Below are 27,712 nucleotides of genomic sequence, written 5' to 3'. Positions count from 1 at the left end.
ACAGTGGACTGTCCTGCCTTTTGGAACTGTTGTGGCTCTCCTGACATCCCACACGCCTTGTTTCCTCCTAACTCCAGCTCTTATACAACATCTCTCCCCCTCTGCCCTACCCTTCAGTATGCCCCCGACCAACGCCCCAGGTCCTGGACCAGGGCAGAGTTACCACACTGGTCCAGGAGCACAATTTATTTCATGATTTCTCCTTAACATGATCTTGTTCCTGCTGCTCCCCAGTGCTGTCCATTCTTCAAGTTTCAACTCAGATGTCCTCTCTTGCAGGATTTCCCTGACTTCCAAGATAGTTTCAAGAGTCCTCTCTGAGCTTCCCGCTCACCTGAGCTTCCCCTTTAACAGCCCTGATCACTTTGGTTCATAAATCCGTGGGTGTGTCTGTCTCCCCAGGGACCTCAGTGACAACAAGGACAACTGTCTTTGCCACCACTGAGTCCCAATGTGCAGGGTTGTGCCAGGCACCCTCCAGGACGTGTGGACGGAATGAATGCAATTGGCCTATGAGTCATGCCTTCACTGTACAAACATTCACCAACTGCCTCACCCCACCCTGGGATCCAAGGCCCTTTGCCAGGGAGGCCTCAATGGGACTCTGCTCTCAAGGGGCTCTCAATCTGAGAACAGAATGAGGGGAACACAGACCCTCCCATTTCCTTGGAGTTAAAGCTAAAGCTGGTGTCCTCGCTGTCTTTCAGTGGTTTAACTGAGCACCTACTATGTCCTGAGTCCCAGGAGGCAGGATTAGATATGCAGACAGTCCAACTGCATCTCTCTGTGATGAATCAATCTCTGTTTGTAGCACACTTGCTTGGTGCCAGTGTTGCAGCGGTCCCCAACCTTTTTGGCACCAGAAGCCAGTCCTGGGGAAGACAATATTTCCATGAGCCCGGGGTGTGGGGGTGGGGATAGTTTCAGGATGATTTAAGTGCATTAGATTTATTTTGCTGTTTATTTCTATTTTGTGGCAATCTCAGGATATTCTGCCTTAACTTTTAGGGTTAGGGTTCAAGTTCCTCAGAATCTGATGCCCCTGCAGATCTGACAAGAGGCGGGGTTCAGGCAGTAAACATCAATGAAGCTTCTCTTGTTTGCCCACCACTCACCTCCTGCTATGCGGCCTGGTTCCTAACAGGCCACCAACGGATACTGGTCCATGGCTGGGGGGCTGGGGACCTCTGATATATAGCATCTCATTTAGTCCTCCCAGTAACCCTCGGCAGTAGGTACTGTTTAAAAGGAAACCCATTTCCTGGATGAGGAAAGTGAAGTCCAAAGCAGGTAAGTATCTTGGCCCATCTTGTAGGTGGTAAATGCGAGTGTGTGGAGGGTGTCGCTGCGGGGGGAGGTGGTGTCCTGGATTCAAATTCAGGTTTGTCAAGACTGCAGAACAGCCCCACTGGCGGATGAATGAATGAGTGAGTGAGTGAGTGAATGAGTGAGAGTCCGGATGGCCCAGCAGCAATGGGACCAGGCCGAGAGTCACCTGAGACCCCCGCATCCCCCATTCCCCGGCCAGCTCAAAGGAGGCGGAGACGGATGCAGTCGGGTCCCTGGAGATGCTGGGAGCCTGGCCCCCTTTGCCTCGGCCTCCTGGTGGCGAGAAGTTCAGGTCTGGCCTCGGCGGTGCCCCTCCCCCAGAGCCCATCCCCACTCCCTGGCGCTCCCCCCCAACCGTAGGGGAGGGGCCGGGAGGGGGGCGGCAGGCGGGGCGCGGGGGAGGGGCGGCGTCTGGTTTGGCTGGACCGCGCGGGCCGGGCGGCCGAGCTCCGGCTTCGCGGGCCCCTACCTCCGGCCCCTCTGGCCCCTCCGACCGGGTCACCTCCCGGAGCCCGGCCGCCCGGCCGCCCGGCCGCCCGGCGCCCTGGACGCCATGAAGCAGCTGTGTCTGTGTGCCGCCGCCTCCTTCGCGGTAGGGCCGGGGGAGGGGGCGCGGGAGGGGGCTGGCGCGGGCCCTTCCTCCCCTCCCCTCCCCGCCCCGCCCCGCCCCGCCCCCTGACCACGCAGAGCCTAGACCCTCCACCCGCAGACCCGAGAGGGCGAAGCTGGGAGGACAGCGGAAGGAGGGGAAACAGAGATGTGAGGATGGATGGCACAAATGGGGAGACTATTTTGAGGACAGATGGGGACACTTAGAGGAATTTAGAGGGCAGTTAGGCAGACAGTTTTGGATGGGATCATCTAGGGGGACAATTTGATACTTTGACCTTTTTGAGGGGGAAAGATATTGACATTTGGAGAACAATTTTGGAGAACGTCTGAAAGATTTTGAGGGGAGGACATTTTGGGGACATTTGACGGGGTCATTGGAGGGATGAATTTGGGGAAGATATTTAGAGATGCATTTAGGACATTTGCAGGACAATCTTGGCGTCTCAGGGGCAGAAGAAGGGTAGCTGGCAGAGGACAGTGTGAGGGACATTTAAGGGACCTTTAATGGTTCCTTTGGGAAGACTTTGGAGGGCAGTTCAGGAAGACATGGTGAGGTGATATTAGAAAGGCGGGTTTCACTAAGAGATGGCAGGAAACCTAGGTTTGGGGGACAGCTTCCTGGAAAGATGCTGGGAGCTGAGCTGGGGATGGTTTGATGGTGTGGTTGCTGGCAGTGGTGGAGGACAGCTGTGGGGGCAGGTGCCGAGGACCCAGGCTGGAGTTATGCTGTCTCAGGCCCCCACCCAGGACCACTTCCCCCGGCAGCTGCGGCTCAGCCCCACTGACCTCGGCTCCTGCCCGCCCTGCGGCCCCTGCCCCATCCCGAAGCCGGCAGCAGCCAGAGGCAGGCGCCAGGCAAGTGCCCAGGACCGGCGGCGAGAGCCCAGAGCCCCTGCCGGGGGAGCGGGGAGGGACAGTGGCCACCAGTCCCACGTTCCTCTGGGTGTGCCCCGCAGAGCCAGGACTGGGGCAAAAGTGACGAGCGGCTGCTGCAGGCGGTGGAGAACAATGATCCCACGCGGGTGGCCTCCCTCATCGCCCGCAAGGGGCTCGTGCCCACCAAGCTGGACCCCGAGGGCAAGTCCGCGTGAGTGTCCATGTTCTGGGGGTGTGAGGGCTGAGGGGTGGCCACCCTGCAGTTGACCCCTGACCTCTGGCCTCCAGATTCCACTTGGCAGCCATGAGGGGTGCAGCCAGCTGTCTTGAGGTGATGCTGGCACACGGCGCCAACGCCATGAGCACGGACGGGGCAGGTACTACCCTGCGGCCCTGGGGGAGGGAGGAGGAACTCTGACCAGGTGCCCAGCCTGAGGGCCCAGTCACACCCTGCTTCATGGCCTCAGTGTCCTGCTGAAAAGGGGGGTTCCCTTCTGTGCCCCTGGGGACAGGAGCATGTCAGGCTGTGGTACCCAAGGATGGAGACTGTGGTTGGCAGTAGACAGACTGAGTCAATTTGTGGATCGGGGAGCTGGGACTCAGGTAGTGGTTGAGTCAGAGGAAGCAGTAGAAACAGAAGAGTGTCGGAGCTTGAGGAGCATCTGAGGGCGTGAGAATAACTAGTGTAGTTTTTTGGGGGGAGTATTTGAGGTTCATGGAGTAGCTGGGGTTTAGAGGTAGCAGGAGCTTAGGGAGTAATGAGGCATGAGGCATAGCCAGGCGTAGGAGCCAGAATTTGGGGATTTACAGAGTATCAAAGATAGGGGCATAGCTGGCACTTTGATACAGTTGAGCTTATAGAATAGCTAGGGCTTCCCTGGTAGCTCAGCTGGTAATGAATCCACCTGCAATGCAGAAGACCCAGTTTAATTCCTGGGTTGGGAAGATCCCCTGGAGAAGGGATAGGCTACCCACTCCATTATTCTTGGGCTTCCCTGGTGGCTCAGACGGTGAATAACCTGCCTGCAATGCGGGAGACCTGGGTTTGATCCCTGGGTTGGGAAGATCTCCTGGAGGAGGGCATGGCAACCCATTCCAGTATTCTTGCTTGGAGAATCCCCATGGGCAGAGGAGCCTGGCAGGCTACAGTCCCTGGGGTTGAAAAGAGTTGGACCCGACTGAGCAAGTAAGCACAGCACATAAAGTAGCTGCGGAGCAGCTGGAGACCTGAGGAGTAGGTGGGGATATTGGGGAGTAGCTGGGGACCTGGGGAGCAGCTGGGAACAGAGGGAGCAGCTGAGGACATGCAGAGAAGCTGAGGACAGTAGTGCTTGAGGAATGGAAAGATGTGGAGTGTAGCTAGGATGAGACTGTCTGAGACGCAGACCAGCTGGGGCTTGGAGAGTCTCTGCCCCCGGGAGTAGCAGGGTTTTGAGAATACCTGGGTTTGAGGATTAGCTAGACAGAGTCATGACAATTATTGACACAGGTTTGGGGGGCAGCAGAAGCTCCCTGAGTATCTGAAGCTCTAGTACATTCTAGAATATTCATTTTCCCTTTTAGGTTACAACGCCCTCCACCTGGCCGCTAAGTACGGGCACCCACAGTGCTTGAAGCAACTACTGCAGGTCATTTCCTTTCCTGTCTCCCAACACTTCCCAACCCCCTGATACTCCCCTGCCCTGACTACTCCTGATGAGTTCCAGGAATTCATGGAAGCCCCAGATACACCCCGAATCCTAGGTATTCCTTAGTCCCTTTTACTCCTGAGTCCTAGCTACTCCCTGGACAATGAGACTCTCCGAGTGTCCAGCTATGTCCCACATCCAAGAAATACTCTGAATATCAGATGTCTCCTGAGCCCCACCTTCTCCCTAAACTCTGGATACTGTCTTAGCCATAGCCACTTTCAGGGCTCCCACCTACACCCCAAACCCCCAGCCGCCCCTGGGATCCCAGCTAATCCCTCTTTCTCACCAACTTTCAAAGGAGTCAAGATGGGGACCCATGAGGAGTGGGTTCCACAGAGCAGGTGGGTGGGTGGGAGTGGGGAAGGGCCAAGGAGCCTGAGATACAGCAGAGCCCAAGGAAGGGCAGTTCCTAGAGAAATTAGGCAACGAACAAGGATGGCTCCACCTCCAATGACCCATCCCTCCCCCCAGGCATCCTGCGCGGTGGATACAGTGGACAGCAGTGGGTGGACCGCCCTGCATCATGCAGGTGGGTACAGCCTAGCCTCACCCTGGCCACCATGGCCCCCAGAGGCTGAGCTTGGGGATTATTCTACCTGGGGTTCTGGTGACATGCCTGGGACATATTCCACCTCCTTCCTCATGGAGCCCCTTGCTCTGCATTATCATTTCTTTCTTTCTTTTTTTGGCTGTAGTGTGTCTTCATTGCATCATTCTTCGTTGTGCACAGGCTTCTCTAGCGGTGGCTCACAGGCTCAGTAGTTGCAGTACTCAGCCTTCGTTGCTCCGCAGCAGGTAGGGTCTTAGTTCCCCGACCAGGGATCGAACCCAAGTCCCTTGCATTGGAAGGCAAATTCTTAGCCAGTGGAGCACCATTGGACGGACAAGGGAATTGAGTCCTGTAAACAAGGAAGTGGGGAGGATCCAGGCTGCCTGACCCCAAAGCACAGCCTACTGTACGCCAGGCCTGGGTGAGGATGATCGGAGGGTTATTGCTTCAAGGAACTCCTAGGGAACCTCAGGAAGGCTGAAGGTCTTGGCAGCCTTCATAATCATCAAATCCAAACTTTTCCAAGGGAGGGGAAAATACCCAAACCCCTTGAGCCAGAGCCCAGCCCAGTGTCTATACACCAGGCCCATGATATTTGGGAATGTCTTTCACTTGATGACTCTCAGGTGAAAACATGAAATACATTTGCTTTGGAGTTTTATTTAGTTGAAATATTCCCTGCAGTTAAAGTACGCTGCCACCTGGTGGTAGCAAAGCCTTTGCTCACTTTATGGAAGCTTCTTGGTTTTTTCATTCAATAAATATTTGTCAAGTGTCTGCTGTGTGCCAGGCTTTGTTCTAAACAATGAGATTACAGCAGCAAACAAAACCCCATAAGCCCTTGGGCACACAGCAGATAATAACATAGAGTTTATTTATTTTTTGTAGCTTTTTTTTTTTTTTCTTATCTTACCTTTATGGCCATGGTGAGGCATGTGGGAGCTTAGTTCCCTGACCAGGGATCGAACTTGGGCCCCCTGCAGTGCAAGCACGGGGTTTCAACCACTGAACCACCCCCCAAGCACGGGGTTTTAACCACTGAACCACCCCGGAAGTCCAAAAGTTTGATGATTTCCAGCAGCACTTCCTTGCACAAAGCCTTCTCTTCCCTCTCTGAGACTCTGGGCATGCGCACCCTGTCCTGCTTCTTTGTCAACCAAATCCTCCCAAGCTCTTCCCTGCCTCAGGGTCCATGTCCATGCAGTGACCTCTACCCTACCCCTTTCACCATCAAAACTCAGAACTCAGATCAAACCCCAATAAGCCTGCTGAACCTCAGCAGAGGTCTGATCTCTCTAGTAAACATTAACACTCTTTGGGGAATTCCCTGGCAGTCCAGTGGTTAGGGTTCCTAGCTTCCACTTCAGGGGATGTGAGTTCGATCCCTGGTCAGGGGATTAAGGTCCCATATGCCACGTGAAGTGGCCCCAAAAAAAAAAAATCACTAACACTCTTTGTATGAAGGTTTGGTATATAGTCAGTACACAGTTATTGCTGGTTGAACAAAAAAGGGATAAGTACTTGAAAATCAGTGAAAAATTCCACTCTAAGAAGGAGCCACAGGCTTTCCTGGTGGCTCAGCGGTAAAGAATCCACCTGCACTGCAGGAGACATAAAAGGCACAGGCTCAATCCCTGGGTCAGGAAGATCCCCTGAAGGAGGGCATGGCAACCCACTCCAGTATTCTTGCCTGGAGAACCCCATGGACAGAGGAGCCTGGTGGGCTACAGTCCATAGGGTTGCAAAGAGTCGGATATGACTAAAGCAGCTGAGCACGCACACATGGAAGAGAGACCCACAGTGGAAAGATGAGGAAAGAGCTTTGGATTGGGAGTTAGAAGACCCGGGTCCTCATTCTGGCTGTTTCTAACCCCCTGAGTGACCATGGACCTGTGGGGCTCAGTTTTCTCATCTGTAAAATTTAAGTCATATCTTTGCTACTGGTCTTCTAGGGGAGATTAGAGTTTCTCATGTAATAAAGGATAAAAATGACACCCAGGGACTTACCTGGGGGTCCAGTGGTTAAGAATCTCCCTCCCAATGCAGGGGACACAGGTTCAATCCGTGGTCCAGAAAGATTCCACATGCCGAGTGGCAACTAAGTCCATACACCACAGCTGCTGCCTGTGCTCAGCAATGAAGACCCAGCACAGCAAAAAAAAAAGAATCACCCTCAAGCAGAAGGCCCCCAGAAAATATCAAAGCCCCGCCCTACCTACCTACCCTTCCCTTCTCTCTTTTTCCAGCTGCTGGCGGCTGCATCTCCTGCTCAGAAATACTCTGCTCCTTCAAGGCCCATCTGAATCCCCGAGATCGGGTGAGTCCCTGAAATCTTTTGTTATTGTTATTCAGTTGCTCAGTCTTGTCTGACTTTTTGTGACCCCATGGACTGCAGCCCACCAGGCTTCCCTGTCCTTCACTATGTCCCGGAGCTTGCTCAAACTCATGTTCATGTGGGTGATGCCATCCAACCATCTCATCCTCTGCCGCCCCCTATTCCTCCTGCCCTCAATCTTTCCCAGCATCAGGGTGTTTTCCAATGAATCGGCTCTTTGCATCAGGTGGCCAAAGTACTGGAATCTTTGAGGAAAGATAGTGCATTTGAGGTATCCCAGGCACCCTTTGAAAAGTGTGAAGATTTGGAGTGAACTTAGGGGGCCCATCACAGGCTTCCCAACCTCCCAGAGTCAGTCTCTCATATCTTGTCCTTGTCTCATCCTCTCCCCACCGCCCCCCTCAGCTGGGTACAACACCCCTCATCATTGCAGCTCAGATGGGTCACACAGATCTGTGCCGCCTCCTCCTGCAGCAGGGGGCTGCTGCAAATGACCAGGACCTTCAGGGCAGGTGAGCCTCTCCCCTCCCAGCCAGTTCACTGTGTGCTGTGTGACCTTGGGCAAGTCTCTTAACCTCTCTGGGTGTGCGATCTAGTGTGTCTTCCTCTCTCAACCCAGCTTGGGTGTTGAGGAGGGTGTGGAGGTTTGAAAATATCCTCGCCCCTCAGCAGCCTCCTCTTCTGGTAGGACGGCCCTGATGCTGGCCTGTGAAGGAGCCAGCCCCGAAACAGTGGAGGCGCTGCTGCAGGGCGGCGCCCGGCCGGGCATCACAGATGCACTGGGCCAGGATGCTGCTCACTACGGCACCCTGGCAGGGGACAAGCTCATCCTGCACCTCCTCCAGGAGGCAGCCCAGCGCCCCTCACCACCCAGCGGTATGCAAACCCCACCTCTTAACAGTTTCAAGCACCCTCTTCCGTCCACTAGGTAGTTTCTTGCCACCCCTTTCTCTCCCTTCCTCCTGTGGATAGTTTCCAAGTATCCCTGTTCATATTATCGGAGGTTTTGTTGCTTGCCTCACACTGCTCGGGGTAGTTTCAAGGAGCCCCAGAGCTTTTAGAGTAGTCTAGGGGTCAACTCTGTGTTTCTGGGGCATCTTATTCTTGGATCTTTGCCTTCCCTAAGAATTGGCCCTCCCAGTCGCCCCATTCTGGAGATGCTACTGTTTCTCTTTTTGAGAGTTGCAAGGCCCCTCCTATGAGCATTCTGTCAAAATGGTTAGTTCCTACCTTAAAAGTCCTGATTGTGGGGGGGATTGGGAGATCCCTCAAGTTCCCTGGGCTAACAAATGCCCTTCCTAGGGCTAGGAAGGGAATCCCTAACACAGTGCCTGATCCTGCTTCCCTCTCTCCCCTGCTCTCGCAGAGGATGATTCAGGCGAGGCATCATCTCAGGTATGGATCCCTAAGCAGTGAGTGAGTCCCCACCGCCACCCCTGCACCCCCATGCACACACTACCTTTCCCCTTGACCGAAGCTCCCTGAGAAGAAAAGGAAGAGATGGACCCTTGACTTGGGGTTAATACCTCGAAGGACCTGTTTGGAAGAGTGCTACCTTTAGGGTGGACTTCCCAGGTGGCACTAGTGTTAAAGAACCTGCCTGCCAATGCAGGAGGTGTAAGAGAAGTGGGTTCGATCCCTGGGTTGGGAAGATTCCTCTGGAGGATGCCATGGCATCCCACGCCAGTACTCTTGCCTGGAGAAATCCCAGGGACAGAGGAGCGTGGCAGGCTGCTGTCTGTAGGGTTGCAAAGAATCGTACTCGACTGAAGCGACTTAGCACACACCTTTAGGGTACTTGGCAGCGGCGTCCATAGCATAACCACCAGGACGCTGAGAACACTGGGGGCCTGGGACCAAATCACGGGGCTGGGGTGGGATGGCAGAGGGAACGAGACTGATAAGGGCTGGTGTGGTCAGGGAAGGAGGCAAGTCTGGCCTCTTCGTCTCAATCCTACAGCTTGTCAGCTCCACAGGGAAAGGATTGTAAACAGTAGGGTCTAGCTGGGGAAAGTACCAGGGTGCAGAAAGGGACAGAGGGTAAAGCGTAAGATCTGGAACTCTCAGGGGACGTGGTTTTATTCCTTTTTATGCTGGGATAAGTGAGGGCCAGAGAGAGGCAGAGATTCACTCAAGATCACCCAGGAAGTGAGGGCAGAGTTGGGGCTGGTGACAGACAGTGGGCTGGCTGTGTTGGTTTATCTGGGTGGGAGGCTGGCATGTTGCCCATATCCCCCATCTACCCCTACCCCCAGAATTCTGTGTCCAGCCATGACAAGCAAGGGGCCCCCAAGAAGCGGAAGGCACCTCAACCCCCCACCAATATCCCAATGCCGGTGAGAGATGCCCTGGCCTTGGGGAAGAGTTGGGGGGGTTGCCTCTAGGTAGCACGGGGAGAAAGTTCTGGCTCAGGTATGGGAGGACACAGTCCTTGGGCCTCATGTAAAGGTGGTGGGGTGGGGGGCACAGGATGACCAAGATGCCTACGAGGAGATCGTGCGGCTGCGACAGGAGAGGGGCCGTCTGCTACAGAAGATCCGGGGCCTAGAGCAGCACCAGGAACGAAGAAAGCAGGAGGTGGGGGGTAGCAGAGACACGGGCCTGGGGCTAAGCCTGGGGTGGGTGCCATTCTAGGGGGATACTCCCCTCCCTGCCTTCCCCCTCCTCCCTCTCTCCCCACCCGCTCACTCTGCTCCAGCCACACAGGCCTCCTGGCTCTCCCTCCAACATACCAAGCCTGGTCCTGCCCCAGGGCCTTTGCACAGACTGTGCCCTCTGCTGGGAACACCTTCTCCCAGCTGTCCCTATGACTCCTTCTTGCCCCTCCTACAGGTCTTTGCTCAAACACACCTCCCCTACCCAATTTATTTAAAATTGTAACATCCCCATTCACTTTTCAGTCCCCTTTGTTTTTACTCAAAGCACTTACTGCTATTAGGTACACTATATATTTTATTCATATTCACTCATTTGCCTGTGAACCCACAAGGGCAGGCTTGGTTGATGGTGCCTCACTTACCGTAACTGCCTAATAAGTATTTATTGGATGAATGAATATTTGAATGAGTGAGTGAATGAATAAATGAATAAGACAGAAGTTCCTTGGTGGTCCAGTGGTTAAGGCTCTGTGCTTCCACTGCAGGGAGCATGGATTTGATCCCTGGTTGGGGAACTAAGATCCCAAATGCCACACTACACAACCAAAAATAATGATAATAAATGAATGCATGCATGAATGAATGAATTAGTGGCTCCAAAGGGGATCTGGCACAAAATAGGCAAGAGAACATCTGTGGTGGGGATGGAGGGTCATTGAGCAGGAGGTGGGCCGGGGAGGCCCCCCAGCCCAGATCTAAGCCCAGTCCCCACTTCTTCTGTCAGCTGCCAGAGGCAGAGGCCAGTTCCCTCCACAGCCTGGAGAGACAGGTAGGGTGGAAGGTGGGAGGAAGTGGACCCCCAGCTGCCTGGTGTTTTCTCCTGGAGGCCCACTGAGACCCCCCACTCCCTCCCTGCAGGTCCAAGAGCTACAGCAGCTTCTGGCCGAGAAGCAGGAGGAGAAGGAGAGCCTGGGCCGAGAGGTGGAGAGTTTGCAGAGTAGGCTGTCCCTTCTGGAGGTGGGCCCAATGGGGAGCAAGGCAGGAGTGGGGCTTTTAGGGGTGGGCCGCCAGGGGGTGGGGTATTTCTTCTGCTGCAGCTGCCCGATAACCACACTAATACAGATAGTCTCACACACATGCAAACACAGAACAGACAAACATACAAACATAATCACGTATAGATAACAAGCACACGCACACATAATGAACACTTTGGAAACCTGCAATCACCCATACTCATGTACATGCAGAGATAGACAACAACATTTATGTATATGTGGTCTTACACATGCAACAGGCAAACACATAACAAACACATCTGTGGATATGTCATCTCACACACACAACAGATATTTCTCATTCAATCACATACCTAGGCAACACATTCACAAATTCATGTATTCACACAAATATTTCTCAAATAAAGAAAACAGATGCAGGTACACAATCATACACACACATACGCAAACACAAAACAGTCACACACCACAGACTACAAGTGCAAAATCACACACACTCACAGGTGCTCACACAGGAGAGGCCGGGGCCACTGTGCACGCCCCACAGGGGCACACACGTGTGCACATACATGCTCGCTGCAGACCTACAAACCCAGAGCCACTGTTGCAGCGACTTGCACCCAGGCAGGCACATGGGGCCCCACACAGAATCCCAGACACACCATTTCAAGGACGCACAGCCATCCCTCCCTTGGTCCCACATACCAGACAGCATATACAACCGTCGCTATTGGGGTTATGATCACACTCACGGCGGATACACGGGGGCTGGAGGGAGGGCAGGACCTCAAGCCGAACCCTGGTTCCCCCCCCCGACAGAATGAGCGGGAGAACACCAGCTATGATGTGGCCACCCTGCAGGATGAGGAGGGTGAGCTACCCGACTTCCCAGGTGAGACCGCACCTGCCTTCCCCCTGCCCCCCCCAACCCCTGACCATGTCTGGGGCCCCAGGAGTCACAGCTTTAACCCACAAGCATGGAGAGAGTTGAATTTGGGAGGGAGCCTAGCCGACATTCACAGTTTATTCCATTCCTGGAAGCGTGCCTGCCCCGGGGGCCCTGACCCACAGCTCCAGACCCCCAAATCCCATTCCTTGTGGCTGGAACTCTGGGGCCTGAGTCTGTGTCCCCTGCCAGGGGCTGAGGTGCTGCTCTCCAAGCAGCTAAGCCCGTCGGCCCAGGAGCTCTTGGCTTCGCTGCAGGAGCAGGTGGCCATGCTCACCAGACAGAACCAGGAGCTGATGGAGAAAGTCCAGGTGGGGAAACCAGAGCTGATGGAGAAGGTTTCCAGGAGGGGGGGGTGGGAGCAAGTCTGAGGACCCAAGGGGCTGTTTCCCGGGAGTTTGGGTGGGCACGTGGCTAGGTCTGTGGAGAGGGAAAGTGGCGTGGCTGCCCTGTGCCCCCCACACGCCCACCACGGCCACTTCCACTCTTGCTCGGTTCCCCTGTCCCCACCAGATCCTGGAGCACTTTGAGAAGGATGAGATGGAGGCAGATGGTCTGGCCGAGGTCATTCCTCTGGAGCTCTACAACACTCTCCAGGCTGAGTTTGACCAGCTCCGCAGGCAGCACGCCAAAGCCCTACAGGCGCTGGAGCAGCAGGAAGCTCGGGAGGCCCTCGCAGAAGAGGAGGCAGCCTCTAGGGAGGGCAAAGGTCTGGGAACCAAGACCTCCAGAAATGGGCTGGTGGAAATAGCGCTTAACGGCACTGCAGCTCCGGAAACCAGAGTGAATGGAGTCGAGACCACGGATGAGGAGGCTGCAGGAGTAGAAACCATGGAAGCCCTGTCACAGAGCTTGGAAGTCGTGTCCACGATGGCCGAGGCCACGGACATGGAGACCACAGAAACAGAGGGCGTGGGGGCCCAGCCCTTGGAAACAAAGGCCACAGGAGCTGAGGTTACAGAAATGAAAACTCCAGAAGGAGGAGGAAACCCAGAACCAAAGGCCACGGGTACAGAGACCCCCAGTATGAAAACACAAGAGCCAGAAATGAAGCCCACTGGAGTAGGTGCAGTGGAAGAAGAGCTCACAGGCACAGAGGCCATGGGAGTGGAAGTCATGACCCCGAGGGTCCTCACAGGCCCCATCCTGCACCCGGGTGCTGCGGAGGCCTCAGAAAAGCTGCAGACAGAGCTAGAGACCAGGATCCGCAGCTTGGAGGAGGCGCTCAGGCAGCGGGAGCGGGAGGCGGCCGCCGAGCTGGAGGCGGCCCACGGCAAGTGCGAGGCCGCGGAGGCCGAGGCGGGCCGGCTGCGGGAGCGGGTGCGGGAGGCTGAGGGCGGCCGGGCTAGCGGGGTCAGAGATGGGGACACAGGCCAGCTGCGGGCCGCCCTGGAACAAGCCCGCGAGGACCTCCGGGACCGGGACTGCCGTCTCCGGGAGCTGGAGGCGGCCTCGGTCCGGCTGGACGAGGCCCGGGCCGGCCGGCTGTTGGCCGAGGAGGAGGCCCGGGGCCTGCGGGCAGAGCTGGCCCGACGGGAGGAGGCGCGGCTAGAGCTGAGCCGGGAGCTGGAGGCGCTGCGGGAGCAGCTGGTCGTGGCCACGGCCACCGGGGAGCAGCAGCGGGCTGCGGCCGCCGAGCTGGGCCAGGCGCGGGACGCGGCCGAAGCCCGGGCCGCGGAGCTGTCTGCGGCCTGTGAGGAGGCCCGGCGGGGCCTGGCAGAGCTGCGGGAGGCCTCCGAGGCGCTCCGCCAGTCGGCCGTGCCGGCCTCCGAGCACCACCGGCTGCAGGAAGAGGCTCTGGAGCTGCGGGGCCGGGCCGCCTGCCTGGAGCAGGAGGTGGTGGCCACAGGCAAGGAGGCCGCCCGGCTGCGCGCAGAGCTGGAGCGCGAGCGGGTGGGCAGCATGGCCCGCCTGGAGCACGAGCGCATCGTGGGCGCCCTGAAGGCCGACGTGGCCCGGTTGCAAGGGCAGCTGGAGGAGCTGGGGCGACGCCACGAGAAGACCACGGCCGAAGTCTTCCAGGTGAGTGTGGGGGAATCCGCACTGGGCAGCTGCTTGGTGGTCTGTTTGGATCCCACAGCCAGGCGAGTTTTCCACCCCACTGGTTTCAGTCCAGCAGAAACTTGACCGTGCTGGTGGACCTTTAACCCTGCAGCCATTCTGACGACCTCACTGTTTCAACTGGTGTTTTCTGTTTTAAAACATTTTGTCTATTTTGACTCCCCATTTTTTCCCTAATGGTTAGCAGGTTTTGAGATCTGTTAAACCTCTGCATATCCCAAGATTGGGAAGATATTTTTAAAAATTCATCTTTTGAAGTATAGTTGATTTACAATGTTGTGTTAATTTCTGCTGTTCAGCAAAGTGACTCAGTTGTGCATGTGTATATTCTTTTTCATTTTCTTTTCTTTTATGGTTTCTCACAGGCTATCGAATATAGTTCCCTGTGCTATAGGATAGGACCTTGTTTATGGTGAAGTTTCATTTTGTTTGTTTTGGTTTTTATTTGTTTGTTTTTCTGCACCCTGGGGCATATGGGATCTTGGTTCTCTGGCCAGGGATTGAACCCAGGCCCCCTGCAGTGGAAGGTTGGACTCTTAAACCACTGGACTGCCATGGATGTCCCAGTGAAGATGTTCTTATGTGCTTTCTTCCAGTATCTTTTTATTTTAATTTCCCAATCACACTGATGCTATGTTTCTAACTGTGGGTGTGGTGTGAGGTAGGAATTAATATTCACCCATCTTTTGGTAAGCAGTGAATTGGGCTTTTTACTCTGATATTTTTTCCTATATTCATTTTCTCTGTTGGTCAAACTGACCCTGTTTTTTTTCCTTTTTTTTCCCAGCCAGCTGTTCTTGAGATTGTCATTTTATCTTATGATCATTTTTGATGCTTCAACCCCAAAATAGGAGGATGTTTTGTGTAAGGAGTTTTGATCCAATTATTTTGAACCCAGTAGATTTTTATGCTGATTTTCTTTCAAACTAAGGGACTATCTTTTGGGCCCTGAAGGTGTATCTTTTGACTCCATCTCTTTCCTTAAACACACACACACACACACACACACGCAAACCAAATTTTAAAAAAAAATAGCAATTCTTTTAAACAAATGCGGGAATAAAAAGCCACAATTATTAATCGTCATCAGGGAGGCATTCTCTCCATATGTCTGCTTACTCATCTGTGTAATGGGGCTAATAATAATTCTTAGTCCTCACATGAAATTAAATAGTTTAATTTCTGTAAAATACTTAGGACAGTGATGGTACAAGTGATTAATAATTGCAACCAGGATTATTTTTTCCAATAATATACTCTTTTAGTTGGTTTTTTTTTTTTTTTTGGCTGCGCCACTTGCGGGAATCTTAGTTCCCCAATGAGGGATCAAACCCAGGCTTCCTGCTTTGGAAGCACAGAGTCCTAACCACTGGACTGCCAGGGAATTTCCAAGAACATGCTGTTTTAAACCAGTAAAGTTTGATCTATTTCTTAGAATTCACGATCCAACTTTAAGTATGCCCATCTTCATACTTATTTTCCAAATTTTACCTTCTCTCATGACTACTTATTTTGGGGATAAATTGACTTGAACTTAGTTTTTCTGTTTTGTTTTTTAATTGTTAATGTGTAGCCAGTCTGTACTAAGTGAAACATCTAATTATTATCCATTTTCCCTGGAGCTTTATGTCTATAAAGGCCAGTGATCCACCCAGGCTCAATTTTTGCAAATCTAACACTGTTCCAACCTTGATATTTTTGTAAAAAAATGCAGTCACAATTTTTGGACATTTGTTGACTTTTCATCCAGATTCTTCTGTTTTTCCTTCATTTTTGTAAGAAATCTACACACTTTCACACTTTCCCACTGGCAGAGAACAGAATGTTAATTATGATGTAATAAAAATAGTAACAGTAACATTCATTATATGGTTTTAATAATAACAGTAACAACAACATCACAAACTCAAACACTTACTGTGTACCAACCACTGTTCTAAGTGTCTTCCATGTATTTGCTCATTTTATCCTCACAACCACCCTGTGACATAGGGGTTTTTATTATCCTCCTTTTATATATGAGCAGATTGAGGCATGGAGAGCTCATGTCACTTGTCTAAGGACCCACAGCTCGGCAGAGTCAGAATGTTTCTAGTGCCTACAGGAATCCAGGACCCCTGAACCAAATTCCTTGACATCAAATGGCCTTGAATGTCCCAAGATTGCAATGAAAGGGTAGGATCATTTTGGAAGGTAGGTCCAGGCTTCTTTGGGGTCCAAATGTCCTCACGGTCACATGTGGGCTTGGGCTGCAGGTGCAGCGGGAGGCGCTGTTCATGAAGAGTGAGCGACATGCGGCGGAAGCCCAGCTGGCCACGGCTGAGCAGCAGCTGCGGGGGCTACGAACTGAGGCCGAGCGGGCACGCCAGGCCCAGAGCCGTGCCCAGGAGGCCCTGGAGAGGGCCAAGGAGAAGGACAAGAAGGTGGGTTCCCTTTCCTTGTGCTCTGCCGGGAGGTCCCCCACTTGACAGATGTTGGAAGGAATCTAAGAATGTCCCAGCTGAATGGGTCTTGGGAAATCATCCAATTTTCCAGATGAGCAAACAGGCTCCCAGAGGTGAACTGAGTGGCTCAGAGTCAAACTGCACATCTCGAGACAGTGGACGAGAGTCCCAGGTGCTTTTGCATACAGAGCCACCTGGCCACAATCAGCTGTGTCCCTGGGCAAGTCACTTGACCTCTCTGAGCCCCAGTTTCTACCTCTGTAAACTGAAGATAAAGTTGTGATAAGGATTATGGTTTATTTATAGCAGGGTCCTTCCCTCTCAGCACTAGTGACATTTGGGGATAGGCCATTCTTCTTTTTAAAAATTTACTTGACTGCACCAGGCCTTAGTTGCTGCGTACAAGATCTTCAATTTTCATTGCTGCATGCGGGATTTAGTTGCAGAATGTGGGATCTAATTCCCTGACCTGGCATCGAACCCAGGCCCCCAGCATTGGGAGCTCAGAGACTTATCTGCTGGACCACCAAGGAAGTCCCAGGGGCTAGGTCATTCTCTATGGGGGACCATTCTGGGTATTATAGGGTGTGGAGCAGCATCCCTGGTCCCTGCCCACTTGATACAAGGAGACCCCCCAGTCCTGACAAACAGATGCCTCCAGATATTGCCTGGCATCCACTGGAGATAGGATCACCCCTGACTGAGAACCTCTGATCCACGGAAATAACAACAAAGCCCAGCACGCATTGAGTGTCTGCTGTTTGCTGGCCCAGCTTAAAATTAATCTCTGTTCAGAGTCGCAGCAACCTACAAAGGTGAGAACGATGGTTCTCCTTACCTTACAGATGAGGAAACCGAGATTTCGAGTGGTTAGGTCACATTCCCAAGATCTCCCACTAGGCAAGGGGAGAGAAAGACCCAAACCCTGGCCCAAGTAACCCAGCCCCACCAAGACAGAAGCTTTTGTCCCCCTTGTTCTGTCTGTCTCCACTTTCACCTTCTGGAGACTCCCAAGATCTGTGCACTTCTTCTGCAGAGGGCAAGATGGTCACTGATTTTGGCCCTGCCTAGCCACAGTAGTCAGCTCTGCCACTGAAGAGGGGCCATGGACTTGACAGCGAATGGGCGTGGCCACATATAAATAAAAATTTACATATGACCATGGAGTTGTGAATTTGGTGTAATTTTCATGTGTCAGAAAATATTCTTTTGACTTCCTACCCCTGCCTTGATGATTTTTTTTTTTTTTAATATTTATTGGGCTTCCCTGGTAGCTCAGACAGTAAAGAATCTGCCTATAATGCAAGAGACCCGGTCTCAATCCCTGGGTCAGGAAGATCATCTGGAGGAGGTAATGGCAACCCACTCCAGTTTTCTTGCCTGGAGAATTCCATGGACAGAGGAGCCTGTTAGGCTACAGTCCATGGGGTCACAAAGAGTTGGACATGACTGAGTGACTGAGCACGTTTATTTATTTGGCTGTGCCTGGGCTTAGTTGTGTCACCAGGGATCATGGATCTTGCAGCGTCCAGCTAAGCAGCGTGCAGCTTTGGTTGCGGCATGTCGCAGCATGTCAGATCTAGTTCCCCAACCAGGGATGGAACCCCGGCCCCCTGCACTGGGAGCACAGATTCTTAGCCCCTAGACCACCTTCTGATGATTTAACATGTAGAAACCATTCTTAGCTAATGGGCTGGACTTAGCCTGCAGGGTGATTTCTGCCAAGTCCGAGGCTCTTCCGCTGCCCGGGAGAGGTCCCCAGGTCCCCACCCTGGGCTCAGGTGCCGGCTGACTCTCCCATCCTCACCCCAGATCACGGAGCTCTCCAAGGAGGTCTTCAGTCTTAAGGAGGCGCTGAAGGACCAGCTGGGGGCCCCAGACTCCTTGGAGGTGGAAGCCCTCCGTGGCCAGGTGAAGGCTCTGCGGGAGCAGCTAGAGGTGAGCCTCGCCTGCCCATTGGGCACAAGGTCCCTGGAGGGTGATGGGCAGGCAGGCAGTGCACATGGAGGAAAGTAGCTCAGTATTTTAGCAAGTAGCACTTCCATGCTGTTGTATGCCATCAAAACAGGGGCCCAGGGTGCAAGGGGGGCTTTTTGGCATAGCTTGGAGGGAGTCCTGCATTTCTGAGCGCCCCTCCCCTGCACCCACAGGAGGCTGCCAGGGACCACAGTGCAGTGGTGGCCTTGTACAGGAGCCACCTCCTCTACGCCATTCAGGTGAGCCTCGCTGGTTTGGGGGGCACCACTGCTGCTCTCTGGGCCTCAGTTTCCCTATCTGTACAATGAGAGGCTGGTGGAGGGAAGAGGATCAACGGGCAGGGGGGGAGGGGGATGAAGAAACTGGGTGGGGAAGGGGAGAGAATGCCCAGGCTCCCTCCGCTCCCACCCTCCCCCCTCCTCAGGGTCAGATGGATGAAGACGTGCAGCGAATTCTGAGTCAGATTCTGCAGATGCAGAGGCTCCAGGCCCAGGGCCGCTGAGAGCAGAGGACTGCCCTCTGCCCCCCTAGGCCTCTCACGAGGGCTTGGGGACTCATGCACTGACCTTCCGAGCTTGGAGACTAGCCTGGGCCCCTTCCCCACTGTCCTCACTGCCTCCACCGGCCCCACTGGTCCCTGCGTGCACTGGGCAGTCTAGATCCCGGCCCTGACCACGACCCCTCCTGCCACTGGGAAATCTGAGTCCTCTCCCCAACATCTGGTCCCAAACACTACCCCAGGAATAAAAGCTCACGGAGCAGAGCAGAAGATGAAAATGTCGTGTGGCCTGATTGCTGGGCCCCACTGCAAGGAGGGGAGGGGGTGGCCCAGAGCAGGGATTAGGGATTAGGGTGCGGAGAGAGAAGCAGGACTCAGCCCCCAAGGTGGACACTGTGCCCTGCCAAGTAGCTGCAGTTGTGTCCGGCACTGGACGCTCGGAACCCTAGCCACTGGACCACCAGGGAAGTCCCCTAGTTACTGCAGTATTTTGAAAAGTCAGAATGGGTGCCCCAAAGTTCATGGTGAACAAAATATCCAAATGTTAAGTGAAGACAGGCTCCGAGGTCGTACATCTTACTTCACTGTTCTCATATGAAACCCATTCCTGGTAGGAGGGTCCCCAGAGGGTCCCACCCCCACCTCCCTGCTCCTGGGCTAACTTTTTGAAATCCCCTGGGGGTTCTTGGCTCTTTCCAGCTCAAGCAGGGAGGTGGCCCTGTGTCCAGCCTGTCCCCTGGGGTTCCACAGCATCCAGCAGTCATTTTGCCTGTCCCTGGGCATCCCAGGTCCTCGGCGAATGTCCTCAGTGGGGGATGTCCGCCAAAACCCTGGGTGTCTGCCTCTCTGTGGCCTGGAGCGTGGGGTGCAGCTGGCGTGGGGAGGGGTCCCCATCTCGGTGGTAGATGAGTGATCCAGCATCGCCTGGGTCTGTCCGTCTGTCTTGTTCAGTGCCCCCCCATCCCGCCTCTCTGTTGTCTCCCTGTCATCACCGCCCTCCCCGGGGGGCTCCCCCTCCTCGCTGAAGCCGGAAGGAAGGCTCTGCTGGGAAAGGCCACGGGGTCACTACTTCTCCCTTTTGTGGCCTCCTCTCTCTGCCCCCACCTTCGGGGCCTTCCGCACCCGAAACTGGTGGTGGCCGGTGAAGGGACTGGGGGCTCCTCCTCCAGGGCCCCAGGAACTGGGCGGTGAGTCAGACAGGGAAGGGGAAGTAGGGGGCCTCCAAAGGGGGCTGGGCTTTCCCCTGGGTGGGACCCGAGTCCCCTGCCTCCCTGAGGGTGCTCCTGGCCCCAGCCCCTGAGAGCAGAGCCCGCCAGAGCCATGGCCCTGAGACTCGTCCTGGTCTTTGCCGTCAGCCTCTGGGTGGGCTGCTCACTCTGTCGGGAGAGAGAAGGTATGTGTGGACCCCGGGAGTTGGAGGGAGTCCTGGCAGAGGGACACTGTCTGAGGACTGGATTGGTATGCCGTGGAATCTTCTGGGTGGGGTGGGAGCCCACACGCCTTCTGTATGCCCACTGGTGGGAGAGGGTTACCATCCCATTGCATGGATGGGGGAAACTGAGGCACAAAGAGGCAAGTCCTACCCCAAGGGGACCAGGAAGCGGCAGCCACAGCCTGGAGGGAGGGAGACTGGTGGAGAGAGACCTTTTAGTTGTATTCATTCACTTCATGTGATTCAAAACAAAACTATCACAAAGAGGGGTTTTAGTAAAGCATCTCTCTCCCTCCAGAAGTCCCTGCCACCCCCAGGTCCCCTCTGTGTCTCCTTCAACCTCAGTCTTCCCATCTGGAAAATGGGCTAATAGTAATAGTTCCTGCCATGGCAGGTTGTATCAAGGGGTGGGAGATGATGTGAATGCCTTTCATTCATGTACTCATTCATTCTACAAACCTTTATTAGGTACCTGCTGTGTGCCCAGCACTGTCTGGCAGCAAGGTAGGGGCGGGTCAGCCACAGTAAGGCTTTGACAGTTCCAGTGAATGAGAAGCTCACACTCTCTCTCTCTCTCCGGGCCACCCAGTAGCTTCCTCCCAGCCCAGGGTGTGGTGCCAGGCCTCCAGGTACCCGGTTGCCATAGACTGCTCCTGGACCCTGCCGCCCACTCCTCCGAATTCCACCAGGCCCACATCGTTCATTGCCACGTACAGGTCAGAGAGCTTGGAGGGCTTCATGGGGACTAAAACTGGGCTGACCCCCTAGGATCAGGGTAGCTGAACACTTAGTGAGAACCTGAAACACTCGAAATTCTAGAGCAGCACCAACCCTTAGAAATACACTCCCTAAAATACATATTGTCAGCCATGTGTGGAGGGTAAAATTTCCTAGAAGCCCCATTTGAAAAATTAAAAAAAAAAATGGTGATACTGGTTTTAATATTTTATTTAAATAATATTCAAATACTCCAAATATGTACCATCTAATATGATTGAATGTAATGTGCTTTAACATGCTTGTATAGATTTCATGTATTTAAATTTATACTAACATGCACGTTCAGTTGCTCAGTCATATCTGACTTTTTACAACCCCATGGACTGTAGCCTGCCAGGCTCCTGTGTCCATGGGATTTTCCAGCCAAGAATAATGGAGTGGGTTGCCATTTCCTTCTCCATTTATACTAGAAATTTATACTAGAAATTGATTTATTATCATGAATAGGATTACCCAAAGCATTATTTCAACATGTCATCAAAACTTTAAAAATTAATGAGATATTGTACATTCAGTCCTGTTATACTAAGTCATGGCAATTCCATTGATGCTTTATGTGTATATCACATTTCAATTCAGATGCTAAATGTTCACTGGAAAATATTGATCTCTAATTAGATTTCATAACATTTGTGTTTGGGAAAGTAGATTCATACACCTGAGTTGTTCTGAGAAACTTTCTCAAACTTTCTGATAACTAGAAACTTCATGTAGATTAGAAAGAAAGCAGAAAGTGTTAGTCACTCAGTTGCAGCCAACTCTTTGTGAACCCAGGAACTGCAGCCTGCCAAGCTCCTCTATCCATGGCATTTCCCAGGCAAGAATACTGGAGTGGGTTATCATTTCCTTCTTCAGGAGGTCTTCCCTACTCACCAATAGAACCTAGGTCTCCTGCATAGTAGGCAGATTCTTTATCATTTGAGCCACCAGGGAAACACGTAGATTAGATAAAAGTCCCACTCAGTTGCACTGGCTGCACTTCAGTCACATCCACACTGCAGAAGCAGAACGTTTTGGATGCTGTGGAAGGTTCTGTGAGTGGTGTTAAACTCCACTCTCTAGAGTCTGAAATCTAAGGGTGCCAGAATTCAAGAGAGTTGGAATCATTATTTCAGAGTCCAGAATCTGTGAATCACAGACCTGGGAATGTTGGCATTCTAAGGCTGGAATGTTGACGAAAGCTTTACAGCCCAGACCCTAGCACCTCCTAGTGGGATGTTCCCTCCAACCCTGGGTCACCCGAGTTCTGTGATGTTGGGTTGAGGGACCCCTAGGATCACACAGCCAAGACCAGGACTCCTCACCTGCTGTCCTCACATGGGGTCAGGGCACAGGTGGGCCAGCATGAAGTGCTAGGATCCTCACAGCACTCCTTCCGTGTTCAGGCTCGGCGTGGCAGCCCATGGGGAAAGCTGGCCCTGCCTCCAGCCGACACCAGAAGCCACCAGCTGTATCATCCCCGATGTCCAGATGTTCTCCATGGTGCCCTATGTGCTCAACATCACCGCTGTCCAACCCGCTGGTGTCAGCAGCAGCTTCTTGCCCTTTGTCCCAGAGCACATCAGTGAGTAGGGGTCGAGGTGGGAGTGTGGAGGGCCCCCCACCTTCCTCCTACTCCTCCCCCAAGACAGGCTCACCTCCCACCTGTCAGGATGAGATCCTGTCTATCTATATGGATTCTGTGGGATCCACTTTCACAGTTGACCAAGAATCAGCCCACCTCTCCCTCTCTGGAGCCCCTAGTTGGTCCAGCCTTCATCATCGCCCACCTGGACCAGCACAGCCAATCTCGGTCCTTCCCTCACTCCTGCCCTCATATCCATCTGTCCTTCCTGAAGCAGCCATGAGAGAGCACCTTGAGCACTCCAGTCTGGTCCCGTCATTGCGCTGCTCACAGCCCTCCAGGGCTCCCACCTCCCTGCAGGTGAAAGCCCAAGTCCTTCTCATGGCCCACAATGCCCTGCATGACCTTCCCCACACCCTCCCCGTCCTTTCCTCCTCCTTCTCTCCCCTTTGCTCACTCTGCTCCAGCCACATGGGCCTCCTCACCGTTCCTCCAGCATGTCAGGCACAGTCCTGCCCCAGGGCTCTTGCACGTGCTGTGCCCTCTGCCTAGATGGCTCTTCCTCCCTAGATTTGCCTTTACTCCCTCACCTCCTATAGGTCTCAACTCAGATGTCATCTCCTCAGTGAATCCTCCCCTGAGCATTTTTTTTAAATTGCAAACCATCACACATTGTTAGTGGTTGCTAGAAAACAGTCTGGCAGACCCTCAAAGAGTTAAACAAATTACCAAGTAATCCAGAAATTCCAGTCTTAGGTATATATCTAAAAGATATGAAAGCACACAAACTTGTACATGAATGTTCATAGCAGCATTATCCATAAAGCAGAAGCAACACAAATGCTCGTTAACTGATGAATGGATTCTCAAAATGTTTCCATCCACACCCTGGAATATTATTCAGCCATAAAAAGCAGAGAAGCCCAGACACTCACTACCATGTGGACGGACCCTGAAAACATGATGCTCAGTGAGAGGCAGACATAGCAGGACACACAGGGTGTAATTCCACTGATGGGAAACGTCCAGAACAGGTAGATCCTCAGACACAGAGAGTGGGTTCCTGGTTGTCAGGGTCTAGGGAGTGAGGACTGGAGGGTGACTGCTAATATGGTCAGAGTTTCTTTGGGGGATGATGAAATGTTCTGGGTTAAACAGTGGTGATGGTTACACAACACTCTGAATATATGAAAACCACAACTATACACTTTAAAAGAGGGAGTTCTCTGGTGTGTAAATTGTGTCTCAAGGAATATTGCAACCCACTCCCCTCCCTGCACTCCTGAACTTTCTTCCTTCCTCTTAATGACCTTCAGATTTGCCTCTTGTCTATTGTCCTCTGCCTGAAGGGACTGGGCTCCAAGAGGACAGGGCTACTGTGTCCCAACATCCAGAACATCGCCATACACTCAATAATATTTATTGTTTGATTGAATGAATGAATGAATGTCTTCTCTGCTGACCCTGCCTCCTGCTTGTCCATCAGTCAAACCGGACCCTCCGGAAGGCGTGCGCCTGAGCCCTCTCCCTGGGCAGCAGCTGTGGGTGCAATGGGAGCCCCCCCAGACCTGGCCCTTCCCGGAGATCTTCTCCCTCAAGTACCGGATCCGCTACAAGCGTCACGGGGCTGCCCGCTTCCGTCAGGTGAGGACAAGGGTGGGGTTCCTGGATAGAGGGAAGAGCATGTGTAAATGTGCACTGGGGTCTGGGTCACAGCTTAGGGTCCTGGTGTGTGACATAAAGGCAGCCCAGGGACTTCCCTGGTGATCCAGTCGCTAAGACTTGATCGCTAAGACTCTGAGCACCCAATGCAAGGGGCCTAGGGTTCAATCCCTGGTCAGGGAACTAGATCCCACATGCCGCAATTAAGAGTTTGCATGTTCTAAGATCCAGCACAGTCAAAATAAATAAATATTTCTTTAAAAAGGCAGCTGAGCAGTTATACTGCTGAGCATCCACCTGAAAAAATAAAAAACAGGATCTTGAACAAATACTTGTACATGAATGTTCACAGCAGCATTACTCACAATGGCCAAAAGGTGGAGACAATGTCAGGGCCCTCAACAGATGATGGATCCACAATGTGTGGTCCGTCCACTCATGGGAACATCACTCAGCCGTGAACAGGAATAAGTGATGGACAAAGGGATTGGTGGGAGTGTGGACTCAGGGTGGGTTGGTTTGTATATGAAAGGCATGCTCCTGGTTGACCAAGAACTGCCTGACCCTGGAGGGGTAGTCTTTCCCTGCTCAGCAAGATGTTGAAGGTGGCCACAGGCGTGGAGGGGGCCGCAGAGGGCATGCTGTTTAGAATGGACATTGGGGCCTGAGTGCCAGAGCAGCAGCCTGAGCAGGGGGACAGAAGGCTTGATCACAGAGTATCCTCGTTCCCACTGACCCAGCCTTGCTTCTGCTCTCAGGTGGGGCCAATTGAAGCCACATCCTTCACCCTCAAGGCTGTGAGGCCTCAAGCCAAGTACTGCATCCAGGTGGCTGCTCAGGACCTCACCGACTACGGGGAATGGAGTGCCTGGAGTCTCCCTGCTGCTGCCTCCATGACCCTGGGCAAGTAGCAGGGGCTCCCCGCACCCCTGAAGAGGGGCCATGCCCTTGACATCCACCTAAGGGTGGATGGGACCTATCCGGCCTGGGTTCACCACTGTCGAGTTGCTGGACAATCTTGGACAAGTGACTTTGCCTCTCTGAGTCTCAGTTTCTCAATCTGTGAAATGGGAATGTGTTCCCTCTGTCCTTTGACACAGTGCAATGCTTTGAGAACTATGAATATGAGATTTTTCAATTGCTTAATTAGAACAGATCAGTGTCACTAGAATTGGGACTCTTCCTTCCTTCAACAGATCCATGTGAGCCCCAAGGAGGAGAAACAGATCAGGACACACACACACACACATTGAGTCCCCACTCCCACACATGGGATCAGGGCTGGATCAGAGGAAGAGACGGGGCTGGGGCAGGCAGGGTAGGGGTGATCTGGGTTCTGCCTGGGATGGAATGATGGGATCTGTTCAGTTCAGCAGTTTCCTTCACACAGTTACTCAAAAGCTGCCCAGCGAGACTTCCCTGGTGGTCCAGTGGTTAAGAATCTGCCTTGCAATGCAGCAGGGACATGGGTTCCATCCCTGGTGGGAGAACTAAGATCCCACATGCCTCAGAGAAACTAAACCCAAGTGCTGCAACTACTGAGCCCATGCACCACAATTAGAGAACTCCTGCACCACAAGGAAAGATCCCATATGAGGCAGCAAATATCCCTCATGCCACAATTAAGACCTGATGCAGCCAAATAAATAAATATTTTTAAAAAGCTGCCCAGATGTGAGCCCTACTGGGGGGGACATAAGTTTATCTGGGATGATTTATCTGAGGAGGGGACCGCACAGCCAGGCTCTGAAGGATTTTTCTCAGCCCAGGAACTTCTCTGTACATTTCACTCAAGGCTCTTAATTCAAAGGTCACCTCCTACAAGAAGCCTTCCCTGACCACCTCAGCTAAGGCAAAGACTAAAGACCCCTCCCCCAAAGATATCCATGTCCTTACCCCCAGAATCTTTGAATATGGTACCTCACATGGCAAAAAGGGCTTTGCAGCTGTGATTAATTTAACAGAATTGAGAATCCTCAGATATGAAGATGACACCACCTTTATGGCAGAAAGTGAAGAGGAACTAGAAAGCCTCTTGATGAAAGTGAAAGAGGAGAGTGAAAAAGTTGGCTTAAAGCTCAACATTCAGAAAACATGGCATCTGGTCCCATCACTTCATGGGAAATAGATGGGGAAACAGTGTAAACAGTGTCAGACTTTAGTTTTTTGGGCTCCAAAATCACTGCAGATGGTGATTGTAGCCATGAAATTAAAAGACGCTTACTCCTTTGAAGGAAAGTTATGACCAACCTAGATAGCATATTAAAAAGCAGAGACATTACTTTGCCAACAAAGGTCCGTCTAGTCAAGGCTATGGTTTTTCCAGTGGTCATGTATGGATGTGAGAGTTGGACTGTGAAGAAAGCTGAGCTCCGAAGAATTGATACTTTTGAACTGTGGTGTTGGAGAAGACTCTTGAGAGTCCCTTGGACTTAAAGGAGATCCAACCAGTCCATCCTAAAGGAGTTCAGTCCTGGGTGTTCGTTGGAAGGACTGATGCTGAAGCTGAAACTCCAATACTTTGGCCACCTGATGTGAAGAACTGACTCATTTGAAAAGACCCTGATGCTGGGAAAGATTGAGGGCAGGAGAAGAAGGGGATGACAGAGGATGAGATGGCTGGATGGCATCACCGACTCGATGGACGTGAGTTTGAGTAACTCCGGGAGTTGGTGATGGACAGGGAGGCCTAGCGTGCTGTGATTCATGGGGTCGCAAAGAGTCGGACACGACTGAGCGACTGAACTGAACTGAACTGAATGTTTGAGGATCGTTCATTGAGTTAATGAAAATGAAGTAGAGTTATACTGGATTATCCAGGTGGCCACAAGATAATCACAAGTGTCCTTATTGATGGGAAGCAGGAAGGTCAGAGGGAGACAGAGAAGGTGATGTGACAATGGTGGCAGAGATGAAAGTGATGCAAGACCACCAGCCATTGAAATCTGGCAGCATCTGGAAGCTTGAAAAGACAAGGAAATGGATTCTCTTCTGGAGCCTGCAGAAGAAACCAGCCTTGCCACCCATTCCCATTTGACTTCTCATCTCCAAAACTCTAATAAATGTTTTAAAGTAATGAGCTTAAGGACTTCCCTGGTGGTAAAGTGGCTAGAAATCGCCTGCTGATACAGGGGACACAGTTTTGACACCCTGGTCTTGGAAGATCCCACATGCTGCAGGGCAACTAAACCCGAGCACAACTACTGAGCCTGTGCTCTAGAGCCTGAGTGCCACAGCTGCTTAAGCCCATGGACCCTAGAGCCCATGCTCCGCAACAAGGGAAGCCATCGCAGTGAGAAGCCGTCGCACCACAGCTAGAGAAAGCCAACACAGCTATG

General features: G+C 52.7%; 2 protein-coding genes across 17 annotated transcripts; both read left to right on the top strand.

Moving 5' to 3' along the window:
• The first annotated feature begins 952 nt into the window (after window positions 1-952).
• ANKRD24 (ankyrin repeat domain 24) lies at window positions 953-19,214 on the top strand. Of its 14 annotated transcripts, none has more exons than XM_043911929.1 (21): window positions 953-1,921; window positions 2,707-2,796; window positions 2,898-3,028; window positions 3,106-3,194; window positions 4,381-4,445; window positions 4,980-5,037; window positions 7,305-7,375; window positions 7,799-7,905; window positions 8,082-8,269; window positions 8,760-8,788; window positions 9,649-9,729; window positions 9,863-9,970; window positions 10,775-10,819; window positions 10,909-11,007; window positions 11,829-11,901; window positions 12,148-12,266; window positions 12,469-13,977; window positions 16,272-16,439; window positions 18,273-18,398; window positions 18,611-18,676; window positions 18,862-19,214. In XM_043911929.1, the coding sequence occupies exons 1-21, from the start codon at window positions 1,460-1,462 to the stop codon at window positions 18,937-18,939; spliced, it is 3,762 nt and encodes a 1,253-aa protein (XP_043767864.1). In that variant the 5' UTR covers window positions 953-1,459; the 3' UTR covers window positions 18,940-19,214. The 14 variants fall into 14 exon arrangements, 13 of the variants coding, with proteins under 13 accessions (XP_043767864.1, XP_043767863.1, XP_043767867.1 ...); XM_043911928.1 differs by having other exon boundaries at window positions 2,677-2,796; XR_006342661.1 differs by lacking the exons at window positions 18,273-18,398; window positions 18,611-18,676; window positions 18,862-19,214 and adding exons at window positions 17,112-17,275; window positions 17,497-17,620 and having other exon boundaries at window positions 2,677-2,796.
• Window positions 19,215-20,042: 828 nt separating this feature from the next.
• EBI3 (Epstein-Barr virus induced 3) lies at window positions 20,043-26,033 on the top strand. Of its 3 annotated transcripts, none has more exons than XM_043911948.1 (6): window positions 20,043-20,123; window positions 20,230-20,329; window positions 20,961-21,084; window positions 22,534-22,712; window positions 24,199-24,356; window positions 25,133-26,033. In XM_043911948.1, the coding sequence occupies exons 2-6, from the start codon at window positions 20,257-20,259 to the stop codon at window positions 25,283-25,285; spliced, it is 687 nt and encodes a 228-aa protein (XP_043767883.1). In that variant the 5' UTR covers window positions 20,043-20,123; window positions 20,230-20,256; the 3' UTR covers window positions 25,286-26,033. The 3 variants fall into 3 exon arrangements, with proteins under 3 accessions (XP_043767883.1, XP_043767881.1, XP_043767882.1); XM_043911946.1 differs by having other exon boundaries at window positions 20,044-20,123; window positions 20,958-21,084; XM_043911947.1 differs by lacking the exon at window positions 20,043-20,123 and having other exon boundaries at window positions 20,130-20,329.
• The last annotated feature ends 1,679 nt before the right edge of the window (window positions 26,034-27,712 follow it).

Source organism: Cervus elaphus, chromosome 9, assembly GCF_910594005.1.
Source record: "Cervus elaphus chromosome 9, mCerEla1.1, whole genome shotgun sequence".
Classification (NCBI taxonomy): domain Eukaryota; kingdom Metazoa; phylum Chordata; class Mammalia; order Artiodactyla; family Cervidae; genus Cervus; species Cervus elaphus.
The sequence above is the reverse complement of the archived record's forward strand: the minus strand, read 5'-3'. Positions and strand labels throughout refer to the sequence as shown.